Source organism: Triturus cristatus, chromosome 9 (assembly GCF_964204655.1).
Source record: "Triturus cristatus chromosome 9, aTriCri1.1, whole genome shotgun sequence".
Taxonomy (NCBI): Eukaryota; Metazoa; Chordata; class Amphibia; order Caudata; family Salamandridae; genus Triturus; species Triturus cristatus.
This window is the reverse complement of record NC_140592.1, coordinates 651,068,796-651,090,876: the sequence shown is the minus strand read 5'-3', so window position 1 is coordinate 651,090,876 and position 22,081 is coordinate 651,068,796. Positions and strand designations below refer to the sequence as shown.

Here is a 22,081-nt window from a genome sequence, read left to right as displayed (position 1 = left end):
CCCAGAGTGTTTAGAAACTAAGGTAATTACCCCATTCCTTTTACCATGAGCATCTGAACAAGCAACATCAGAAACCCACTCTTTCTTCAGAAATAACGCCTCCTTTGCAGAAACCTTTGTCTCTTGAAAAAGGACTAGATCCGAAGAAAGAGATTTGCAATAGTCTAAAATCTTCGACCTTTTAACTGGGTGATTTAACCCTTTTACATTAAGGGAAAGAATGTTCAAACCAGCCATAGAATCAAAAATAGAAGGAAAAGATATTTCATGTATGATATATGAACTACAACATCGATGAAAGCCCGCCACCACACATTAGCAACCCCCCCGGAATGAAGGGAATCCAAAGAGGAAATCCGAAGAGAAAAGAAGAAAGAAAAGGAAGAAGAAAGTAAGAAAGTAAGCAGAGAGAAAAAAAAGGGCCCAAAAGGCAGGTCTGAAAAAGACCAAATTCATACAAGGGGGAACATGGAAAAATGAGCAAGGGGACCAACCAGAGGGATAAGAAACATCAGCATAAATAGCCCCAACACAATACATAGCTGAATATATGTATATAAAAGTAAGAACTGTCTAAACAATATGAACTATAGATAATTATAGTATACTGGCAGCAGTGAGCATTAAAAACCATAGCGGCATCACATTGAACCAAATTGATAAATAAGTAACAGCTAAGACATATCATAAAAATTGAGAAAGCAGAAAAGAAGAGAGAAAACAAAAACGAAACCAAGAGCTGGTGAAAAGTGAGCGAAGAGCTAATAATAATATTAGGTAGAGCAAAAAACAAAGCAGGCATCATGAGGAAGAAGAGAGCAAGAAAAAGAGATAAGAAAATACATTCCAAACCATATTATATGGTACATTATGAGAAACAGTAATTGAGACATAGTAGAGAATAGTATGTAATAAACATCTCAATGCATCAAACAATGAAGCCCTAGGGCAGAAAAATAAGAGAATAATACTATACATAGATATATAGAGAATCTATAAATAAGCTTACAAATAATTATCAACAAATATATAGAACCGGATACATTCAAATAGCTAAAAGAGATAAGAATCACATAATTATATGAATATAAAAATAGAAAAACATACGTCTATCAATTACAAGACAACTATAGAAATCCGACCTAGTCGAAAAATATAATCAATAATTAAATGAGCTAATCAAACAGTGAAATAGCAGTGAAAAAAAAAGTAAACCACAAAATATATAGAGGAGGCATATTAACACTAATTTTAGCAGAACATAAACATCCAGTACGCATCTACAACTCAGACTGAACGCAAACTAAACATCAATACTATGAAAGAACAGTGGTATGTTCCATACAACCAAGAGGACAAAAGACTACCATAGACAAAAAAAGACAAAAAACAAGGAGAGAAAAAACCACGTCTCACATGAAATTTGGCGACAAGAAAGAAGTCGTACAACGGACTAAGAAACAGGTCAGGACCTACTACGGCGAGGGACAAACTGGGAAGGAGAGGGGTGCGGAGGACGACACGCGATCAGGAGAGAAAACAAAACATCAAGAAATGCTATCACCAAATATTGGAAGAATCACACAATAAAACTAACGACCAAAAAGACCACTAACCATATCGAATAGGAAAGAAACACCAGAAGACGACAACGACACAACGAAACCCATGGACATGAAGACCACCACACAGATCTAAAAGCACCTAAGCTTAAGAGATCTGGCAAAGAGAAGAAGACATATCAGAATATAAACCTCATCAGGTGCCAGAAGAACCAGGCACGAGCGAGGCCTCCGTTTGAAGATCCATCTGTAGCTCCATCTGATTATCTAAAAACGAGGCCAAGTCAGCAGGTTCATCGAAGATTCTGGAACGACCTTTGAAAGTAATTCGGAATTTTGAAGGGCCCGCAAAAGAAAAGGGGATATTCATCTCAGATAAACGTTTCCGAAGATTAAGAAAGCCCTTCCTCCGAATTACTGTGTCTCTGGCAAAGTCTTGAGAGATGGAAATGCGATGACCATTCCACGAGACAACTCTAACCTTCCGCATATGGGCCAAAATTTGTTCTGTGTGCTGATGTCGCAGAGGTTTAAAAATTATTGCTCTAGGTTGAGTAGCGGACTTAGGGCGAAAGGTAGGGACACGATGTGCACGTTCCAGCTCAAAATCCCTTTGAAAAGAAATTTGCAGCGTAGAGGGAATCCATTGATAAAGGAAATCAATCAAGGAAGGTGCATCCTTCTCCACCTCTTCCGGAATACCAAATATACGCAGATTAGATCTGCGATTACGATCTTCTTGCTCAGTGAGATCTTTCCGCAATGCCGCCATTGAGCGCTCTAACTGACAGAGAGATCTAGATTGCTTTTGCACGGCATCTTCAGCGCCACTAATACGTGCTTCTGTGCCTGAAACACGAAGGGAAAGGGCCTTGAAATCATTCCTAATGGCTAACACCTCCACTTGCAGTAAATCTGTGTTAGTCTTAGTAGACTGCGCAATCTCATGTACTTCATTAAGGCGCGATAGGATAGTTTCAAGAGTGGAATTAGGGTCCTTCAAAACAGACTCAGGTGTAGGGGAAACCTGTTTGGACCTCTTGAGGAACGCTTTAGAGTCTTTTGCATCTTTAGCATTTGATGACGGGCCCATATTCGCAGCCATAGAGCACACCCCCACAACAGGCGCAAAATATACCCTTCCGGCAACAACACGGAAAGGAAATGCCCGAGGTTGTATAAAAACATACTAAGGAAAAAGGAAAAGAGCAAAGTACTAAATGCGGCTTTCAATGACAGGACAAGGAACCACCTAAGAAAGTAGTAAGCCCTGCAGGCACCAAAGGATTCCTTCCGACCTCAAAAAATAGCTTCGAAGGCATAAAAAACCAAAGCCAAGAAACCCCTTACATAGGCCTTGTCGGCGTTCTGAGGAAAAGAAATCCCAAAAAAATGCTCACAGACGGCAGCAATGCAGCAGGAAGATTGAAAAAAACAAAATAGACTTAGAAACGTCACCAGCTCATGGTTATCTTCAGTTCCGACCAGTCCGCTGAGGAGAAGAAATATCTGCATCAATGAGGAGACAAAATGGCGGCCGCTCATAGAAACACCGAGCGCCACCACCAGACGTCCAAGATACGGTCACCGGCAGCACAAAAGATTAGGAAACCTCCTCAAAGTGTGCACGACAGCATCGTAGGCATGATACCACCTTCTGGCGTAAAGGGGGCCATCCGAAGCGGCATTAAAACCTCCGTCGGCCGTTGCTCAGCGCAGAGCTCAAGCGCAGACCGCCATCTCACAGCGGCGCGCAAGCCACGCCCCCATCAAATATATTTTTTAACATCAAAGGGGAAGGCAACTCTTTGGGACTCATTCCCATTTGCGTACAGGTACCACTACCTTTCACTTGTTGGTAAAAACTAAATGATATGCGCCCATAGTTCGGTTGCAAAATATTAATGCATACTACTGCGAATCTGTATTTGGAAGGGACGCCCTAAACATGCCTCTTCCAAATACCGATTTGCAAATCCAAACTGGGATTCTGTAGAATCGCAGTTTGTTGTTTGTAAATACCTAAAAGCATTTTTCTGCGAATCGGCCAGTTTGCGACCTCAGAAATGCTTCACACATCTGGCCCGGAGTTAGTTATGATTTCATGATACCTTTTTTTTTCTAGATACATAAATGTATACCACATGTCCACAGAGGCACAATCAGCCAAGGAAGAACGTGCTAACCAATAGGTAGGTTACATTCCTTGTGTATATGCCAGCTGAAGAAGTAATATTCAGCGTTCTTATCTTCTCATTACATTATCACTAATTGACTAGAGGATCCATTAATACCTGCTGTTTTTCTTTCCCGTTGCCTATTTCTCCCCCAGGGGTCTCTGTGCTTTAACATAGTTATTAGAGTTTGAGATTCAGTACGGCATGGGGTGAGCATCCTTCCGCATTCCAGTATACCCTTGTGTTGGAATTTAGGAATAATAAATATCTACAGGTGTGACAGTCCATTTACATTGCCAATGCTTGTTTTTATAGTTTGAATATCAATCCGATGTATTCAAGTTTGAAAGTACAAAATGATGCCAATTCTGTATGTAGGCCCGATCTGAACAGGAGGAGGGTGATAAAAAAGATGGCAAAAAAGGAAGTCGTCAGAGAAGAAAAAAAGAGGGAGACAATGGAGAAGAGGGAGAAGGCAGTGGAGATTAAAAAAAATGAGGATAATAAGACAGGAGAAATGTGGTGGGGATAGCAGAGCAACTACAAAGAGGGAATGGCAGGGAAGATCCGGAAATGGTTGAATGAGATAAGTAGGAGAGAGCAGAAGAGAAGGCGAGTAAAAAGGACAAAGAAAGATATGAAGGGCACGGAATCGCGGATGGCAGTCAAAGGAAAAGTTGAAAGAAGGTAAGAAGGACAGAGACTGGAAAGACAGATGAAAGAGGTGCGAAAATGTGAAAAGAGATAGTATGGGGTAAGAATTGAAGGAGGGGGGGATAGGAAAGGAAAGTAGAAAAATACGAAGGACAGAAACAATGGAAAGAAAGATTGAGGAGAAAGCGATATGAAGGCAAATGTGAGTAGGATATTGGAGAGTAAATGCAAAGAGAGGAGGGGAGGAGAGAAATTGAGAAGGCAAAGAGAAAAAGAGTACAAGATGATCTATGACAGCAAGGGAAAGAAGGAAGAAGAAAAAATAAGGAGAGCAAAGGGGAGAAATGCAGAGTATAGAGGAAAGAGTGGAGAAATGAGGCAATGATGGGCAGTGGTGCTGGGATAATTTTCAGAGTGGGGGTACTGCCATCAGTGCTACATAACCTAAGTCATAGGGATTGTGGAAAATCCAAGCACCACACAAAGAACAAGTGTTGCAAATGATTCACCCCCATTCAGCAGGAGAGTATTAAGGGTGTGGTGCGTAGTAGTGTATTTTGGGGCACCCTGTCACAAATGTATTAAAATTACATGGTGTGGTAGCACACTCTTGTTTACAGACAGCACAATTTCCATTGAAATGGACACTACATTTTCACAGACATGCTGTTTAACTGATAAAACTATATAGCACACAAACGACAATGTAAGGAAGTCCAGTTTTAGCAACTAATTATCATATTTATATCACTAAGTGAAGTGTCTTGATTAGTTTTGATACTATTAAAAATCTCTGCTTCCATCACACTTCAGAATTACAAAAACGTATAGTTTCTTACCTGTTGGTGTAGTTTTACAACTTGAAGAATGTTTTGGATTCCCATGCTGTGCATTATTCTGCCATCTAGTGGTTGGGTCCACAATTGTAGTTTGTTTTTTCTCTTTTTTGTTTTTTGTTGGTGAGCATCGACATACCACCAATTGGTGTCCTTCTGTGACGTCGATGTGCTTCCTCCGGAAGCTCCCACCTTTGGCCGCCATCTTCAGATTCTTTTTTTTCACCGTTGGGTCTGGATCGATACGGAAGGAGCTCCAGAGATTTGGAGAGAAAATCACCAAAAATAGGTGAAACTTATACAAAACAGCGATAGAAGGCTTTTTTGATGTACCGGACTACTATCCAACGAGTCAGAGTGCGCCAAAAACGGGAAAATACGTAACTTCGATGACACGGAGAATGCGCATGCAAGGGCCTCTCTGTCTCATCTTTCTGCTGGAGGAGGGTGGGTTCGCTGGTGAATCCAGAAAATTCTTCAAGCTGCAAAACTACACCGATAGGTAAGAAACTATACATTTTTCAGCGTGAATCTTTTCTGGATTCACATGCTCTGCATAGACTTTGTAGCGGTTTGCTAGTCTTGTGGTGGCTGGATGGAAGATGAGCGCTGGTGTATGAATATATGTTGTCAGACCTTTTGTCCTACTTGTGCTTCTTTATTCATTTGAATGTTCACCCAGTAATATTTTGTGAACGTGTGCACTGAAGACCATGTTGTTGCTAGGCAAATGTCTTGAATTGGAGTATTTGCTAGAAATGCGACTGTTGCTCCTTTTTCCTTGTTGAGTGAGCCTGTGGGGCACCTTGTAATGCTTGTCAAGGTTGTTTGTGGCATAACTGTATGGCTTGTGCAATCCATCTTGCAATGGTGTTCTTGGTTACTGGTCATTCTAGAAAGCTGTTAGCACAAGATACAAATAATTGCTTTGTTTTCCTGTATTCCTTGTTTTTTTTCAATGTAATACATGACTGCTCTTCTAGCGTCAAGACTGTGCAATGCTCTTTCCGCTTGTGTCTTTGAAAGAAACGTGGTAGTTTTACAGTTTGGTTTATGTGAAATTTTGATACCACCTTTGGTATAAAGTGTGGATCTGTCCTCATGACAATCTTGTCATTATGTATTTGAAAGCAGGGGCTCTTGTAGTGTTAGTGCTTGCAATTCACTAACTACGTATAGATGTAATTGCAACTAAAAATGCAGTCATCAGTGTGAGCATTTGTGGCGTTGCTTTGTGTAGTGGTTTGAATAGTGCTTTCATCAGCTGGGTGAGCGCTATATTCAGGTTCCATGTGGGTGCTGGCACGATTTTTGGAGGGGCTATTCTTTTTGCTCCTTCTAGGGACCTTTTGACTATGTGGGACCTGAAAAAACCTTTCCCGGTTTCACCTTTCGTATCCGCTACAATTGCTGCTAAGTGTACCTTTAAAGATGTGTAGTTTAGTTTACTCTGTAGTAAGTATTTTTAGAACTGTGGTTTCCCTTGTGATCTTTTTTTAAAGATGTTTTTAAGGCACCATTGAGAGCACCTTCTCCATTTTGCTGTGTAACATTTTCTTGTTGTTGGTTTTCCAGCTTCTCTTGTGCTTTCTGGTAGTTTGAGGTGTGAAAATTCTAATTCCTCAGGAGCCATGCCGCTAGGCTTAGGCTCTCGTGTTCTGGGTGCAATACCTTTCCATTTTGCATTGTTAATAGGTATTGCCTTTTTAGAAGTTTGTGTACTGTTCCTTGTGTTATCTTCATTGTCTCTGAGAACGAAGTCTGCCTAGCCCATTGAGTTGCAATGAGAATCATTGTCCTGTGGCTGATCTTGCATTTGTTGATTACTTTGTGGAGAAGAGATATCGGGGAAAAGCGTAAGCAAATATCCCTGACCAGTCTATTCACAGCACATTCCCTATGGACTGTTTGCAAGGTTGCCTGGATATGAAGCGTTGGCCTTTTGCATTGTGGGGAGTTGCAAATAGGTTGATTTGCGGAGTTCCCCATTTCTTGAAAATTTTGTGGAGCTCTGAATATTCAATTCCCACTTGTGGGATGATGATGATGTTTGCCTGCTCGATCTGTCTGATTCTACATTGCCCTTCTCTGGCAGGTGTATTGCTATTATGTCTATGCACTTTGGGAATGCCCATCTTCACAGTTGTTCAACTAGAGTTGAGAGTGCTAAAGACTGTTTTCCTCCTTGCTTGCTAATGTAAAACATGGTGGTTGTGTTGTCTGTTTATGTTAACACTCTTTTGCCATAGAGCTCTTTCGGAAAGGCTTTTAAGGCTAGGAACACTGTCTTTAACTCCAGGAAATTGATTTGCTTTACCGCATCCTGCCGTGTCCACAACCCTCTTACTTTGAGGTTTTTCATGTGCGCTCCCCAGCCCATCTGGGAAGCATCTGTAGTTATGATCACTGTTGGAATTGGTTGTGTGAAAAGTCTGCCTTGTGCTATGTTTGTGTTGTTCCACCATGCAATCTCCTGATGAACTGTGTGTGACAACCACTAGATCTTCCCAACTCCCTGTTGCTTGTGACCATTGCTCTTGAAGCCATTCCTGGAACGACCTCACGTGCGAGCGAATGTTGGGGCTCAAACAAATGCATTAAGCCATCTTTCCTAGAATCTTCCCAACTGTCAGAGCTTGCCCCCTGTGGTACAGATGTCTCTCCTACAGCAGTGCCAATGTTCTGCTCTCACTTGGGAACACCTTCCTTACTATAGTGTTAATCTGTGCTCCTAAGTATACCTTCTGCTGTTCTGGCTCTGGTGATGACTTGTCCCAGTGTATTGAAAATCCGAGTTGAACCAACGTCTCTATCACTTGTTGTATATGCTGTTTACAGAGACTGTATGAGTTTGCTCTTATTAACTAGTCATCCAGGTACGGGTCTACATGAATCCCCTGCCTTCTTAGATGAGCGGCTACTGCCGCTAGGCATTTTGTGAAAACTCTTGGTGCTGGTTTTAGGCCGAATGCTAGTACTTGGTAGTGTGTTTTGTTGACTATAAATCGTAATAGATTTTTGTGGTTTTTGGTCATTGGAATGTCCAAGTATGGATCCTTTAAGTCTATAGTTGCCATGTAGTCTCCTTTTTGCATTTGAGGTATCACCTCTTGCAACGTTGTCATTTTAAATCTTTGTGTCTTTATGAATTTGTTGAGAAACCTTAGGTCTAGTATTGGACGCAATGTTTCATCTACTTTTGAAATTAGGAAGTACATTGAGTAAATGCCATAGTTCCTTTCCCTTTGTGGTACCTTTTCTACAGCCTCCTTGGATTGAAGTTCTTGCACCTCCTGGCGTAATTGGGATAATTCTTTTTCCGAATGTTTCTTTTTTTTTTGTTCTTGGAGGTTGCTTAGTCAGTTCTATGCAGTAACCGTACTGTATTATGTTTAATATCCATTTGTCTGAAGTGATATCTCTCCATTTGTGGAGGAAGTATTTTAACCTGCCTCCTACTGGTGTTGTATGTTGGAGGAACTGTTTGTTTAAAGGATGAAGTCTTTTCCCTAAAGTGTCTTTGGTGTCCCACTCAGTGATGTCTCTGGTGAGTGGCCCACTTTCTGAATGCAGTCACTTTGCTGTGGTTTGTGGTCCTCCTCATTGTGTCTGCCCTCTTCCCAATGGGGCGCCCTCAAAAGGATTGTCTTCCCTGTTGTAACTGCCAATTCTGTTGCTGTCCTTGTTGCTGGCCCTGGCTTACCCCTTGGTAAGTTTGCTGGTATGTTTGGTGCGAGTCTGTGGGTTGATGGTTACCTCTGCCCGCTGGTCTCCTTGAGGGTGTGCCTCTACGCATGCCTCTAAATTGTAGTGCGCCCATAGACCTTGCTGTCTCATTGTCTTTTTTAAGTTGATTCAGCTTTTCATCTATGATGCTTCCAAACAGCTGTTCCCCATAGAACGGTGAGTTTGGTATGTTATTCTGCACTTCTGGCTTGAAACCTGATATTCTTAGCCATGTATGTCTTCTCTAGGTAATGCCAATCATCATCTGTCTGCTAGATATGTCTGCAGTATCTAGGGCAGATTTTAAGCATGTTCTTTCCCTCTTCCACTAAGTGGTTTGCCCTTCTTTGGAACTGGTCAGGCAGGTACTTTAGTAGTTATCCTACTTCTTCCCAATGCAGATATGCGTGCCTGTTTATCAATGCATTTGAGTTTGCAATGCGCCACTGAATTGCTGCACTCCTCTCAACCTTTCTCCCAATAAGGCCCATTCCCTTGCTCTCCATGTCTGGCGGTGGTCCAACATTGGTTGGTACATTGGCCCTCTTCCTTGTAGATGTAATGATTGAGTCAGCTGGCACCGACCCTTGATGTATATGATGTATAGGGGTCCTTTGAAGAATGATTGTATTTCTGTTTACCCCTTGGTGCCACTGCCTTGCAAGTGGCAGGCTCTTTAAATGCCTCTTTCTCTTGATCCAATACACTTGGTAGCATGGGTAGAAACTGGCTCCTTGACTGTGTAGGCAGCAATGTTTCTAGTAGAAAGCATGATTGTGGCGTTTCCTCTTCAAGTTGCACTCCATATGTGTCTGTTGCCCTTTTTATGACTTGATTGTACATCCCAATGTCATCTGGTGGTGAAGGCCTCGAAGGATATGTCTCTACCGCCTCTTCTTGTGATTCGGTTTCGAGATCCTGCCATTGTAGGACTTGAACCTCCAAGGTCACCGAACTACATTAGTGCCTCATCGTCGCCTTCATCCTCAAAGAATTCCTCTTCTTCATTGAGTGGTTCAGAAGTAATTGGCAGCTGCACTTCCTTGACTGTTTTCTCTGCTTCAGTTGAAGCTTTTGGTGGTATTTTAATTTGCTTCAAGCTGTCGTCGAATCCCTTTATACATTGCAAAATATTCGCCATCCCTGCCTCTAGCCTCCTTTTTTTTTTACTCGATCTCCGACGCGTGTGTTTTGGCATCGAGACCCTCCGCTTTTCTCTGCATGCTTGACAACGCCGACACTGTCGACGTAGGCTGTTTCGACCTCTTTCGTTTCGATGTCTTTGATTTTTCTTGAGTTTTCGCTGTCACAGAGTCCTTGTCTAAGGATCCGACAGAATGTTTCTCTTTGAAGGTGGCTGCAGTAGTCAACTGTTTCAACGCCAAGGCTCCTTTCAAGGTCTTTTAGACATTTTTTGTGTCTTATCGTGTTTTTTCGAGGACGACGGCACTCTTACCTCATTTGAAGTCTTTTTCTCGACCTCTACAACTGGGACATCAGTGTCCTCGTCGACTTCAGGGCCTTCGGCGACCTTGTCCTCCTCTTCGCTTGAAAGGCCCAGATCTCGAAGCGACGTTGGTGGCCCCTGGCCCTGCATGTTGTAGTTGGCCCTTCTCTGTCTCTCTCTTACCCTCAAGGTTTTTGGGGTGAAGGCCGAGCACGCATTGCAATCTTCACTTCGGTGATCCAGCACCAGGCAAAGGTTGCAGACTGGATGCTGATCTTTTTGAGCGTACTTATGATGACAATTCTTGCAGAATTTGAACGGAGTCTTGTCCATTACCGCGTACAGAGAGACCCGTGCCTGCGCATTCTCCGTGTCGTCGAAGTTCCGTACTTTCTTGTTTTTGGCGCACTCTGACTCGTTGGATTGTAGTCCAGTATGTCAAAAAAGCCTTCTATCGCTGTTTTTTATAAGTTTCACCTATATTTGTTGATTCTTCTCTCCAAATCTCTGGAGCTCTTTCCGTATCGATGCAGACCCAATGGTGGAAAAAATTTATCTGAAGATGGCGACGAAAGGTGGTACTTCCGGAGGAAGCACGTCGATGTCACAGAAGGACACCAAATGGTGTTATGTCGACGCCCACCAAAAAAACAAAAAAAGGAAAAACAAACTACAATTCCGGACACAAACACTAGATGGTGGAATAATGCACAGCATGTGAATCCAGAAAAGATTCAGGCTGAAAAACAGTAATTAATTTGTACTTTCCTAACTGCTGGTATACTTTCAAATATGTGTACAACACATTTACATATATTTAACTTTTGTGTTAAAAAAAATATATATTTTACAGCCTTTTCATTCATATTCCTTATTCTCCAGCTAGATTACCAATTTGTTCCCTTTACAAAATTCCTTCACTTTGCAGTCAGAACATGAAAAGTAAACGCCAATCTCCATGTTAAATGAATAAGTAGCAATTTTTCAGAATACAGCCTGACGTTGGACTTCTGGGCGTAGTGGGGCTACGTGGAGCATCATGTAGTGTGGCCAAATCTACGCACACTCGCGCGCTCCGCGTAGCCCCACTACGCGCCGCCCGCCTCCCGCCCGCCCTCATTTTAAAATAAGTTAAAGTATTTTAAAAGTAAGAGAAAATGCCTTACCTGTGTTGCGGCGTCCCGGGGCTCCCTCTTCCTGGTTGACAGCAACTTCTTCTCACAAATGCACATGCGCGCACGGCCGCGCATGCGCATTTCTCACGAGAAATGCGCATGCGCGGGCGTCCGCGCATGTGCATTTGTGAGAAGAAGTTGCTGTCAACCAGGAAGAGGGAGCCCCGGGATCCCACACTGCAGGTAAGGCATTTTACTTACTTTAAAATTCTTTAAATTATTTTAAAATGAGGGTGGGCGGGCGGCGGGTGGCGGGCAGCTCCGCTTCACCGTGGCGTGTGCGTAGCACTGCCTACTATGCCCACTTCGCAAACCGCGAAGCAGGCAGTGCTACGTACACTCCGTGGGCAGAGCGGAGCACTACGCCCGGGCTTAATTTGAATGCACAGCACAGGACACAATGGTTAAGGATGCGTTGCTGAGCGATTGAAGGGTGGTAGATAGATATTTGCGAGAGAACAGAATGAGGGAGTAAGTGGGGAAAGAAGAAAGGAGGAAAAGGAAAATAAAGGGAACAAGGAGGGGAGAATAACATCTGAGAAAAGAGATAAGGTTGAGTTAGAAGAGGAAAGACTAAGAGAATGAAAGGGTTATGAAGAAAGAAGGGTGAAAGGGAGTAAAGATGAGAGAAAGGGATGAGGATAAGGAGAAAATAGAGGTAAGATGACTAGTGTAATGAGGAATTCAAGTGATCCATTAGAAATGGCCTAGGTATCACTGGGGTGCGCCACTAAGAGCTATCCTTTTAATATTGAGCGGGAGGTGAGGGGTGTAGGGGGCATTTTTTTCTTGCTTATATGAGGGACCATGATTTCCTCAGTATTCGGTAGGTTGCAGTTGGCGACTATACAAACATTTTGCCTTGAATAAGCTCCATGTGAAGTGGAATGAGTGTGCCACACGAAAGCCTCCCCAGTTGCTTGTTTCAAAACATGGCACGCGCTACAAAGGAGCATGCTGGGTACATCTACCCCAGTACTACAGAGCACCTTACCTCTTCAGCTTGGTCCAGCAAGTCACCGTCGGGGACAAAGTTAGCAAAATACACACTGCGGCAGAACAGGCTGCAGTTGGCATATCGAATAACCTGTCCAGGAAAGAGGTACTTCTGCCCAAGAGACACCTTTTCTCCTGTGGTGGCCAAAATGGCTTTCGAAAAGGGGTTTGAATTTAAGTCCAAATTACCAGAAATTGGACATAATAGGGCGTCGGGCTGTGAAAAGAAAAAGACAAACAAAATCATTACAGTAATGCTGGCACATAAATTGAATGAATGGGTACTAATGCCACATTTTCTAAGGCTGCTTGTATTTCAATAGATACCACACTTTTAGATCTCTGGATGGCCAAACTCAAGTCGCAAATGAAGGTTTAACAACCAGTCTATGATAAATTATGATAAATATCCACCTTGAAGTCCCCCCAAGTACGGAGTTTGCTTTAAGATTACCCGAGTTGTTCACTCACCTAGGCCTGGCAAATGCCCTAAAACCAGATTGTTTCTTCGGAGGCCCTCATTCAAAGTTAAGGGCTAAATAATGATCCCTATGCAAAGAAAGGTTTGCAAAGCCTTTGGAATGACAGTTGCATGATAATTATCACACCCTTCAGTTTTACATTGATGTATTCCAACATTTTTGGGAGGGAAGGGGGTGGGGTGAGCAGGTGTGGAGAGAGGCCCATACAAACTTCCCGAACTTGGTTTGCTAAAGAAAGATTCCTCATTTTATACCCCATTTTAATGTGAAGACTTGGAACAGATGGCATTTATTACATGGGGGAAATACCTCACTGTGGGGTAATGGTATGTACCACGTGTAATAATCACCTCACCCTCTTATCACAAACCTTTAGTGAGGCCCTCATTTGCATTTGCATTCCTCTCAAAACCTGTGTTTCTGCACAGTGATCTGCATATGTCCTCTAGATGTTTCCCTGAAATCTAGAAAACAAAGAGCTTAGACCTTGGTATACAGGGAGATCTGATACCAAGGACCACCCCACTCCACAGCAACGCTGCTGCATTCTCATTTAAATACCAACTCCTTTGGGGCAATGTTATTAACATGCCCTAAGCCAAATGTATGGCCGGGAAACAACCTTTACAATGATGGCTGAACCTTGCATGCCTTTACCACACAAGCTTTACAACACATGCGTCTTTAACATGCATGCCTTTACCACGCAGGATTTTACAACAAATATGCCTTTACCACACATGCCTTTACAATGAAAATGTAAGTATTTAACAGGTGAGTGTAACATACATATTATACTATATTCACTCAAAAAAAAACAAAGTTAACAGGTACATTATAGTTAGGCTCAAATTTCTCACGTACAAAACCACAGAAATTCAGCGGTTATAGTTACCAGAGCTTGATAGAATTTACGCCCCTTTAATGCACTGCTTATGACCTCACATATTACATCACTCATGACATGGTCTCTGATATCACTAATGACATCAATGATAACATCTGAAATTACATCATTGTTAACATTATCCAGTGAGTGTAAGTGTTTCGTATACGACCCCAGGACTGTAAGTGCTAGAATGCTAAGAAAAGCCAGTCTGTGTGGAGAGCTCATTAATGTAATTGGGAAACCTAGGAGCTCTGTCTGACTAGGCCTTGCATGGGTATTCTGATTTGCAACTCCTTTGTGAGCCTCTCTGATGTGAGGACAGGCATCATACTGATGTGTTCTCAGGAGCAAAATGATTGTTGAATTAAGGCTTCCTGTCATGATGTTATTGGGATTTAATTGCTTTGGGGGTTGCTTTTCGGTAAATCCTGCCAGACATTAATCGCTGTTCATAAGTGTGTGATGTTGTTGAAACCTCGGATTGAAGGGCATTTTATGAGGTTTTGATTTATGCCTATTGTATAACAAGGGAAACTGGAAAAAGCAAACAACGTGTGAAGTATGGATAACAATAGATTCGCATGGACAGTGCAAGCACAGCGGACATGCCGATCGGATACAAAAAGAAAAACAAAGACAGCACATGTGAGGTGTACACACTGATCAGATACATCAACAAAAAAAGTAAACAAAAGATTGAGTTAGTCAAGTGTGATTAATCTTTTTTTAGAATAAGGCAATTGGGTTAATATGCCTGCATATCTTTGATACAAATTTACTTATTTTCTTAATCATGTTTAGTAATGCCGATACCAACAACATATCGATCGAAAATAAAAAAACACGTTTATGATGCAACTAGCAGACAAAAATATGGAAACATTAAAAAGGCCCATGCAACACCAATACAAAAATAAATGTGTTACATAAAAAAAAGTTCTCATACGCACAACACCAATAGTGGAAAGAAACAAATAAAACCAAATTAATTACTACTTCGCCCATGCTCCAAAACAGTACAAGGAAGTGATGTCATGCATATGGGAGCCAATTACGAGACAGCTACTAGGACTGACATTCAAACCTGAAAATGAAAAGTGATGGTGGGGCTCCAAGCCCTTTACTGCATACAATACGCCTCGCAGCAGCAGCCCATGCACGCTGTTAGGCGAGACCTAAAAAGAAGTTAAAAGCTAGGGATCCTCATTGGGAACTGGTTCGGGGTAACACAGGGCAAACATGGTTACTGGACTCTAAATGTATCATTTATGGCCTTTTAGCTCTGAAATCCTGAGGCCACCTTGCATCTGGCCCAAACCTGTGTACTAAGGTCACCGTTTTACCGTTTTACCGTTTTACCGCTTGACCCTCATCGTGGTGAAGTAAGTTAGTCCAAGCCTTTCCCAGGGAGGTGGTGTTAGCTAGAGACTCAGATCTCAGTAACATTGCAATAACAATAAATCCAACCTGTACTTGGTCTAAAAACAGAAGTACTTTATTCTATGTTCAGCTCAATATTACACATATGAAATATTAAAACATAAGGATAATTAGTACTGGGATGAGAATTGGTAACAGAGTCTCCACATCAAACATGGTCAGCCTACAGTAGGATTCCACAGGGTCAGCCACTCTCTATCACATTCCTGCTAGTGATTTGGCACCATGCTGCCACAGCTTGCCATATTGACAGTCTAAATCCACAGTGGGTAGAGGATATGTCCAGAGGCATTACATATATGAAAGTTACATTGCTAGTATAGGAGTCCTCTCACTATCTGACTACAGTTTTGCCCTATCGCACAAACTTTCCGTACAGGTAGAAGAGGTGGACGCCGGCATTTACTAACCAATGGGTAAGAAAGATGTACACAGTGTGATTGACAGGTTTAGAAAGAACTGGGTTTATGACCCTTCCGGATTACCTGCTCATTTGCGATCTGGTCAATTGCAATCGCGTTGACTTCAAAGGGCAGCTGTGGACAGTGGCTTTCAGGAGTCTCTTCTTCAGCAGGATTTGACACATAGTGCAGGCTGACTGCGCAATCACAAGATTTTGCTAGTGATGCAAGAACATCATGCCCTCTGTCAGCAATGAAGGATGCGAAGCCTGGAGCCTTCACTGAAATAGTCTCTTCTTTCACTGGAGAAACAAAAGAATTGGGTTTGTGCACAGTTAATATCAATGGTGAAGATCAAACATAAAATGCGAGAGCTAAGAGATAACAAGCATTGGCATAGCCAATAGGTCTCGCCTTTGGGACCTTATAAGTATTTAGTTATGCAGCACAATATCTTTTGTGCAACAACATCAACTGTTGCATGGCTAAACACTTATAAGGTCCCAAAGGCGAGACCTATTGGCTATGCCAATGCTTGTTTACATTGGTTGACTGTACAAGCCAGTTTTGGTATGTTGAAAACCTAAATAAAGCGTAAACAACAAAGTGTGTACAATGGAGGGAACATAATGGAAGAGACAGATTGTCGATATTCAATATAGTAGTGCGGATGAATATCCTTGACATTTAATAGTTCAGAGTGAGGAATACCGGCAGTATCATTTTGAGGCCTCTGACTCCATGTGAGTGTATTCTACTCTAGGCAGGAGAAATTTGATGCAAGTCAGATGTATCCTATTCAGATTGTATCCCACCTATTAAGCCTGTAAATGGTGCAGGCAACAAAGAAATGAACATCACACAAGTTAACAAGGATGAATAAGCAGCTTTGTTCTGGTGAAAACAGCCTGTAAAGATTAAGTGCTAGTGACAGATCAGAGCACCAACGAAAACACTCAAAGACTCACAGGAGACGGATTAAAGAGCCAACAAATGGACTGAAGAACCGTACACATAACACCATCCACAACGTCCTGTGATCTGTTTCTTGGGTTAAGGGTTTCATTTAGCACGTGAGAGCACACTTACAGGCTCCAAGCACTCTGCCATTAAGCACACAGGAATGCCAACACAAAAGTAGAAGGTTCCAGTAATTAAATGCTTGTGTCAGTGAGTGAAAGGTCACCGTTTCACCTTTAACAAACTACAAGTTAGACAGTTCACTGCACGTGTCATATTTTGCCCAGATGCCTTTATTTATGTATCCAGCGTAGCACAGCACCAACACGGCTTTGTGCTGACTTCAAGGCGCTCTAATCCAAGGACACTCAAGCACTCAACTCGCCACCTACACACTACACGCACATTTCCATCGAACACCACGAAAATGGGGCTGTAACGCATCATTAACACAGTGACTGTGAAGTGAATTCATGTACAGACAGACAGCGAGTAGGCTGGCGCACTGCGGGTTCTTTTATGAGGCCGGGGCGCACAAGACATCGCTGCTTCAGAAGCAAAGTGCCGCCGGGGAACAGGTGAGCCGGGCGGACGATTGCTGGCGATTTTCCACGGTGTTAAAGCGACCGCCAACAGCTCTTTTCAAGCACTCCTGCTTGTGCTGGCATCCACCTTGCGGGAGCGAGCAGTGGGGCGGGGCCATATGTTTTTAATTAGCACGCATGCCGCTGCTCGCTCCCGCAAGGTGGATGCCAGCACAAGCACGAGTGCTTGAAAAGAGCTGACCGATTCCTAAAGGTCACTCCTAGAGCAGCGTTGCGCGCTACGCTCTTGGCAAGACCTAAAAGTGGGAGAGAAGAAGAAATGTATCCCAGTCCCCATGATCTCGCAAGACCTGAAGGCACAAGACAAAGTGTGTCAAGCCACGGTGGAGATGTGTTTTTGTTTCTAATGGCTTTATGCCCAGCACCGAATTAATTAAAGTTTAATTTCCTCTTGAGACAACAACTTCTCTTTAGGAGATATTTCAAGTAGTCAGTTTACTTAGTAAAGACAAAGTAGGGATGAGAGAGAGAGAAAGTCAGCAAGAGAGGGTGACATAAAAAGTAGGCAAAAGAGAGAAAGAAAAAAACAAAAAGAAATCCTCTATGTTTTCGATACACAACCCTTTGCCGATTTAATAGGCAATGTTAAGAGCTTTCCTAACTTATTAGGAGGCCTATATTTGAAAAATAAATTCCAGCATCCATTTATGGATCTGTAACCTAGTTTCTAAATTATAGGGATGGCTATGATGGGGCTAAGAAATCCTTGCGTTCTAGGATGGATACCTTCAACTTCAGGTCATCCAGTGCAGCTCGGCCCAGCTCTGGTTGGGGCCTGGTCTGGCCTTGGTGGCTTAGCCATGGGCTACTTACCCTCTTGCTGGCTCAGTTAGACACATTGGTAGCCGTACTGTGTATTACATCACACCTTAGAAGCAGTCCGAGTATCAGATCGTGTCTATAATGCGGTTATCCCACTGGTATACTTGGTGAGATGGCAGCAGGTGCAGCGTTGCTGTCAGACTCTGGGCAGTCAGTGAGGGATGGAGGAAGCATGAACCGTTCGTGTCTGTGTGCAAGGTGCATGGTGCATGCCTGGGTGCAGTCTGGACTCGAGTCAGACTTCACACAGGGAGCAGATTGGATCCGTATCATTAGGGGAGGGTTTAAACTGGGTAAGTGCACATGCTCTGGTAGATACAAAAGAGCAGTCCTTACAGAAAGTGCAGAGATCGGCGGGGAGACACCATCAGGTTCTCTCCTGCATGACATCAGCCTGGCTGCCTCTGCATAGGGTAATAGTGAAGAAGATCTCCTTCTGGGGGGCTCTGAACTTTGAGGGGTCTGTCCTGCAGTGCAAGTTAACCTGTTGTAATCAAGGTCAGGTAGCCGAGGTGTAGTTTTAGAAGATGATTTATTTGTCTTAGTTGCAGACAAGTACATAAACCTTCCAAGACTCAAGGACTGTGGGTCTGGCAGGAGACCGGGATCTAATCGACGGATGGAGAAATCCTGAAGTGCATGTCTTAAAGAGAAACGAGGTGCAGGGGGCTGAAGGAACTACGGACGAGTCGTTTTTGTATTTTCTGCTTACCACCATTGATAGGGCTAGCGAACACTTTGGGTGAGATACAGAATTGAGAATGTGGCAGTACTCCATGCATTGTGTGGGCCCAATCCAACACTTAACCCTATGCTATGCACGTTATTTTACTAGCATGGGTCTCAAAGCGCAACCCATCACTGTAAAAAACAGGTTTTGTTATACAAAGCAGACCAGTCCTCTTCATCATCCAAAGTATCTTACTCCATTTACTGCCCATGTTTTGTTGATAACACCATCCATGTACGCAGTGGCGGTTCCCCCCGCCCGTAGCTCCCTCGGCGTTTCTAAACTTAAGTAAACTGAATCAGTTTACTTAAGTTTAAAGATGCCGAGCAGCCGAGGGAGAACCAACTGACAATCATGTCAGTCAGCATGACGTTGGACTGCCCACCCCCTTCAGAGTCTGAAGGGGGTGGGCGGTCCGGCATCATGTTGACGGACATGATTGTGTCAGACATGGGGCAACAGGCAGCAGCACAAGTGCGCATGAGTGGGGAAGGTGAGCGGATTTACACCCGTGCCCAGTCATGCGCACTTGTGTTTGCACTGGCTTGCGCATGCCCATTAGGAGCCCCTCGGTCTCCTAATGGGCAGGCGGCGGGCGTAGCGTAAGCTGTGCTGTCGGCCAATCCTGGCGCTGCTGGCAGCGCCAGGATTGGCTGAGAGGGGTTGGTAGGCCCCTCCAGTGCCGTTCGTGAAGGCGCGCAGGGGAGCAGAGGTCTGAGAGGTGGCGTGGACCCGTGGACCGGCTGTGAGGTAAGTTTTTTAAAAAATATTACATTTCCCCCCCGTGCGCGACCCCCCCCTCTCCCCGCGAGCCGCGACTGTGTTCTGTTGCTTGTCCCCCATTATTTAGTTATTTCTTCGTTGTATTGTTCTTATCCCTGGGCAGTTTTATATATGGGGTAGCAAGTCCACTTCGCCGTTTGTGGTGCGAGGCCGTTATTTGCTGACTCTGAGGGTTGGCTCTGTTTGCAAGAGCATGAAAGCATAACCCTGCAACTTGAGAGATAGCACTGCAGGATAAGGACGGCTGTGTTGTTTCCCATAACCAACAAATAGGCCACATCAAATGCCCTTTTACACCTCCCTGCCCCGTGACACCACCTTTTTCGAAAACCTGAGACCTCCTTATATTTAATAACAATTGTGATAAGAGGACCTAACAGCCATCTTTAGGAGCTAAAGGTAGGCTTTTAAATGCATGTGTGTATGTATCAGATTTATACTACAGAGCATGGGCCGCGCTACAAAGCGCAGGGGCACTATGCAGGAGAAGGATTCCCTCACTTCATTCGTTCTTGCTTGTCTCTTCTCTGTTTTACATTTGTAGGGAGAGGCGTGTGTAGATTTATTGTTGTCACTTCGCTGTTTTTCTGGTTACCCCATGTCTGATTTCGTTGTGCCCTTGCCTCGTTGTTCTTTATTTGCTGTCCCTCAGACGGCACTTTCCTTGCAGCAGAGAAATCATACATATTTAAACTCTGGGGTCGGATTGTTAAACTTGGCTTTCGGGCAGCGAACAATGAGCCGGTGACTCAGGTCCAGCTGTGGGCTGATTTTGTTTGTGCTTGAGTGGTACACATTTAAACAGTTTCGGGGTGTTGTTCGGCATAACCAATGACTCAGTAAACCCTAAATGCCCTCTCTGAGAGGCAGGTGGCCTGGCAGTGTTCTATAAGTTACCTGCAGAGGAGAGAATGATGGTGAACCAGGATAGAACATTTAAAGAGGTAGGGGACAGAACATGGGTAGAAGTTGAGACATAGCTATGGAAAGGCAAGGAGAAGCACTAAGAGTGAGGATTAGAAAAGAAAAAGTGCTGAATGGACATTTATCATGTGCAATTGTAGTGAAGGCAGTGCTTTAAGTGTGCATGTACTGTCTGCTACTCCTGCACTTCTTCAATTTGAAAAGGAGAGTACCTGCAATTCTCAGGACTTCTGCAATACATTTAATGCATGATTACCTGGCAGAGTGTTTTCATATAGTGCTTCACTTTAATTTTTTTAAGCACCGTCTATACAAATGCTACTTTTACCTAATTCAAAAGTACTCAATATTCCTGCCTCAGAAGGATTGTTTAGTTTTGCCTTTAATAAAACACTCGACTTACAGGTCACATAAGATGCCATTAGAAGTCACAACTCATTGAGCCCTCTTGCTGAAGCTCATTACTAGTAAGACAGCCAACGTACCCCGGAGTCTTCGTGGAGCTATTTACAAGGACTCTAGACTGCCTATTTCCATTGGTTGAATGTGCTTGGCTAGAGGGTCATTTTGCATCAGACCAGTTTGAGAATATGGCACATATTTGATTTCCTTCTAATGTTTTCTTCACATTTGTGCTTCAAAATGCTATATTGGGATCCCCTTTTTTCAACAATTGGCAGTAAATGTGTGATGTAAGAGATGCCATTTGAATACATTATTTAAAACATTTCTTGGGGGGAGCAACCCCTTGCACCCCCCTTTTGCACTTCGAGCTCGCTCATTATACTCGGATGTGTTTTCTCAGGTACAATATTTTCGCCCACCACTTTAAAAATCCACCAGCCGCCACTGCATGTACGTGTAGAGCTCACCTTGAATTTCAGAACATCGAACTATGAGGTTCTTTCTAATTGGAGTAACAGACAGCTGGCCATGTTGAAATGAAACTCCTTTCACTGTTCCTGGCTCCAGCGTATTTGCAAGCACTCATTACATTTTGAACAAAAAATGATGCCTCTTCGATGAATGCAATTTTCAAACAATATTTCTTCTATTTTATTCAGCAAGTGTTGTAGTCTCTAACAGGCAGCATATCTTTTGTTAACCTAAACAAACTTATTTAAAGCTATCTGGAACTCAGTAGTCAAAAACGTGTCTAGGACGAGGCCTGATCACTGATGTATCAGTACTGGTTAACTGGACCAGTCAACGGGCGAATAAAATAGCAGGTTTGTTGTGAGTGGCTCAGCGTGAAGTCGTGTAGGACCAATCATGTTAATGATATGACATTAAGTCTTGGAGGACAGAAAGGATCTCACACTTTTGCATGAAAATGTTTATATCTCATGTAACGTAATAGAGTCCAGCAATGGGTGTTGTAGAGGTAATCCTTGTAGGCAGGAGTTCCTTCCCACATCTGTAAAGACAGGACAATGGTAAATGTGCTGCAGTGGGATAGTTGGACGAGTATT

General features: G+C 43.2%; 1 protein-coding gene across 2 annotated transcripts in view; it reads right to left on the bottom strand.

Moving 5' to 3' along the window:
- Positions 1 to 22,081, bottom strand: part of LOC146798442 (uncharacterized) — a 549,773-nt gene that overhangs the window by 130,013 nt on the left and 397,679 nt on the right. For both annotated transcript variants that reach the window (XM_085625710.1, XM_085625711.1), the window contains 2 exons: positions 15,870 to 16,087; positions 12,572 to 12,790 (listed from right to left, as the gene is read on the bottom strand). In XM_085625710.1, the coding sequence (XP_085481836.1) occupies positions 12,572 to 12,790; positions 15,870 to 16,087 (437 nt within the window). The remainder of the gene's footprint in view (positions 1 to 12,571; positions 12,791 to 15,869; positions 16,088 to 22,081) is intronic.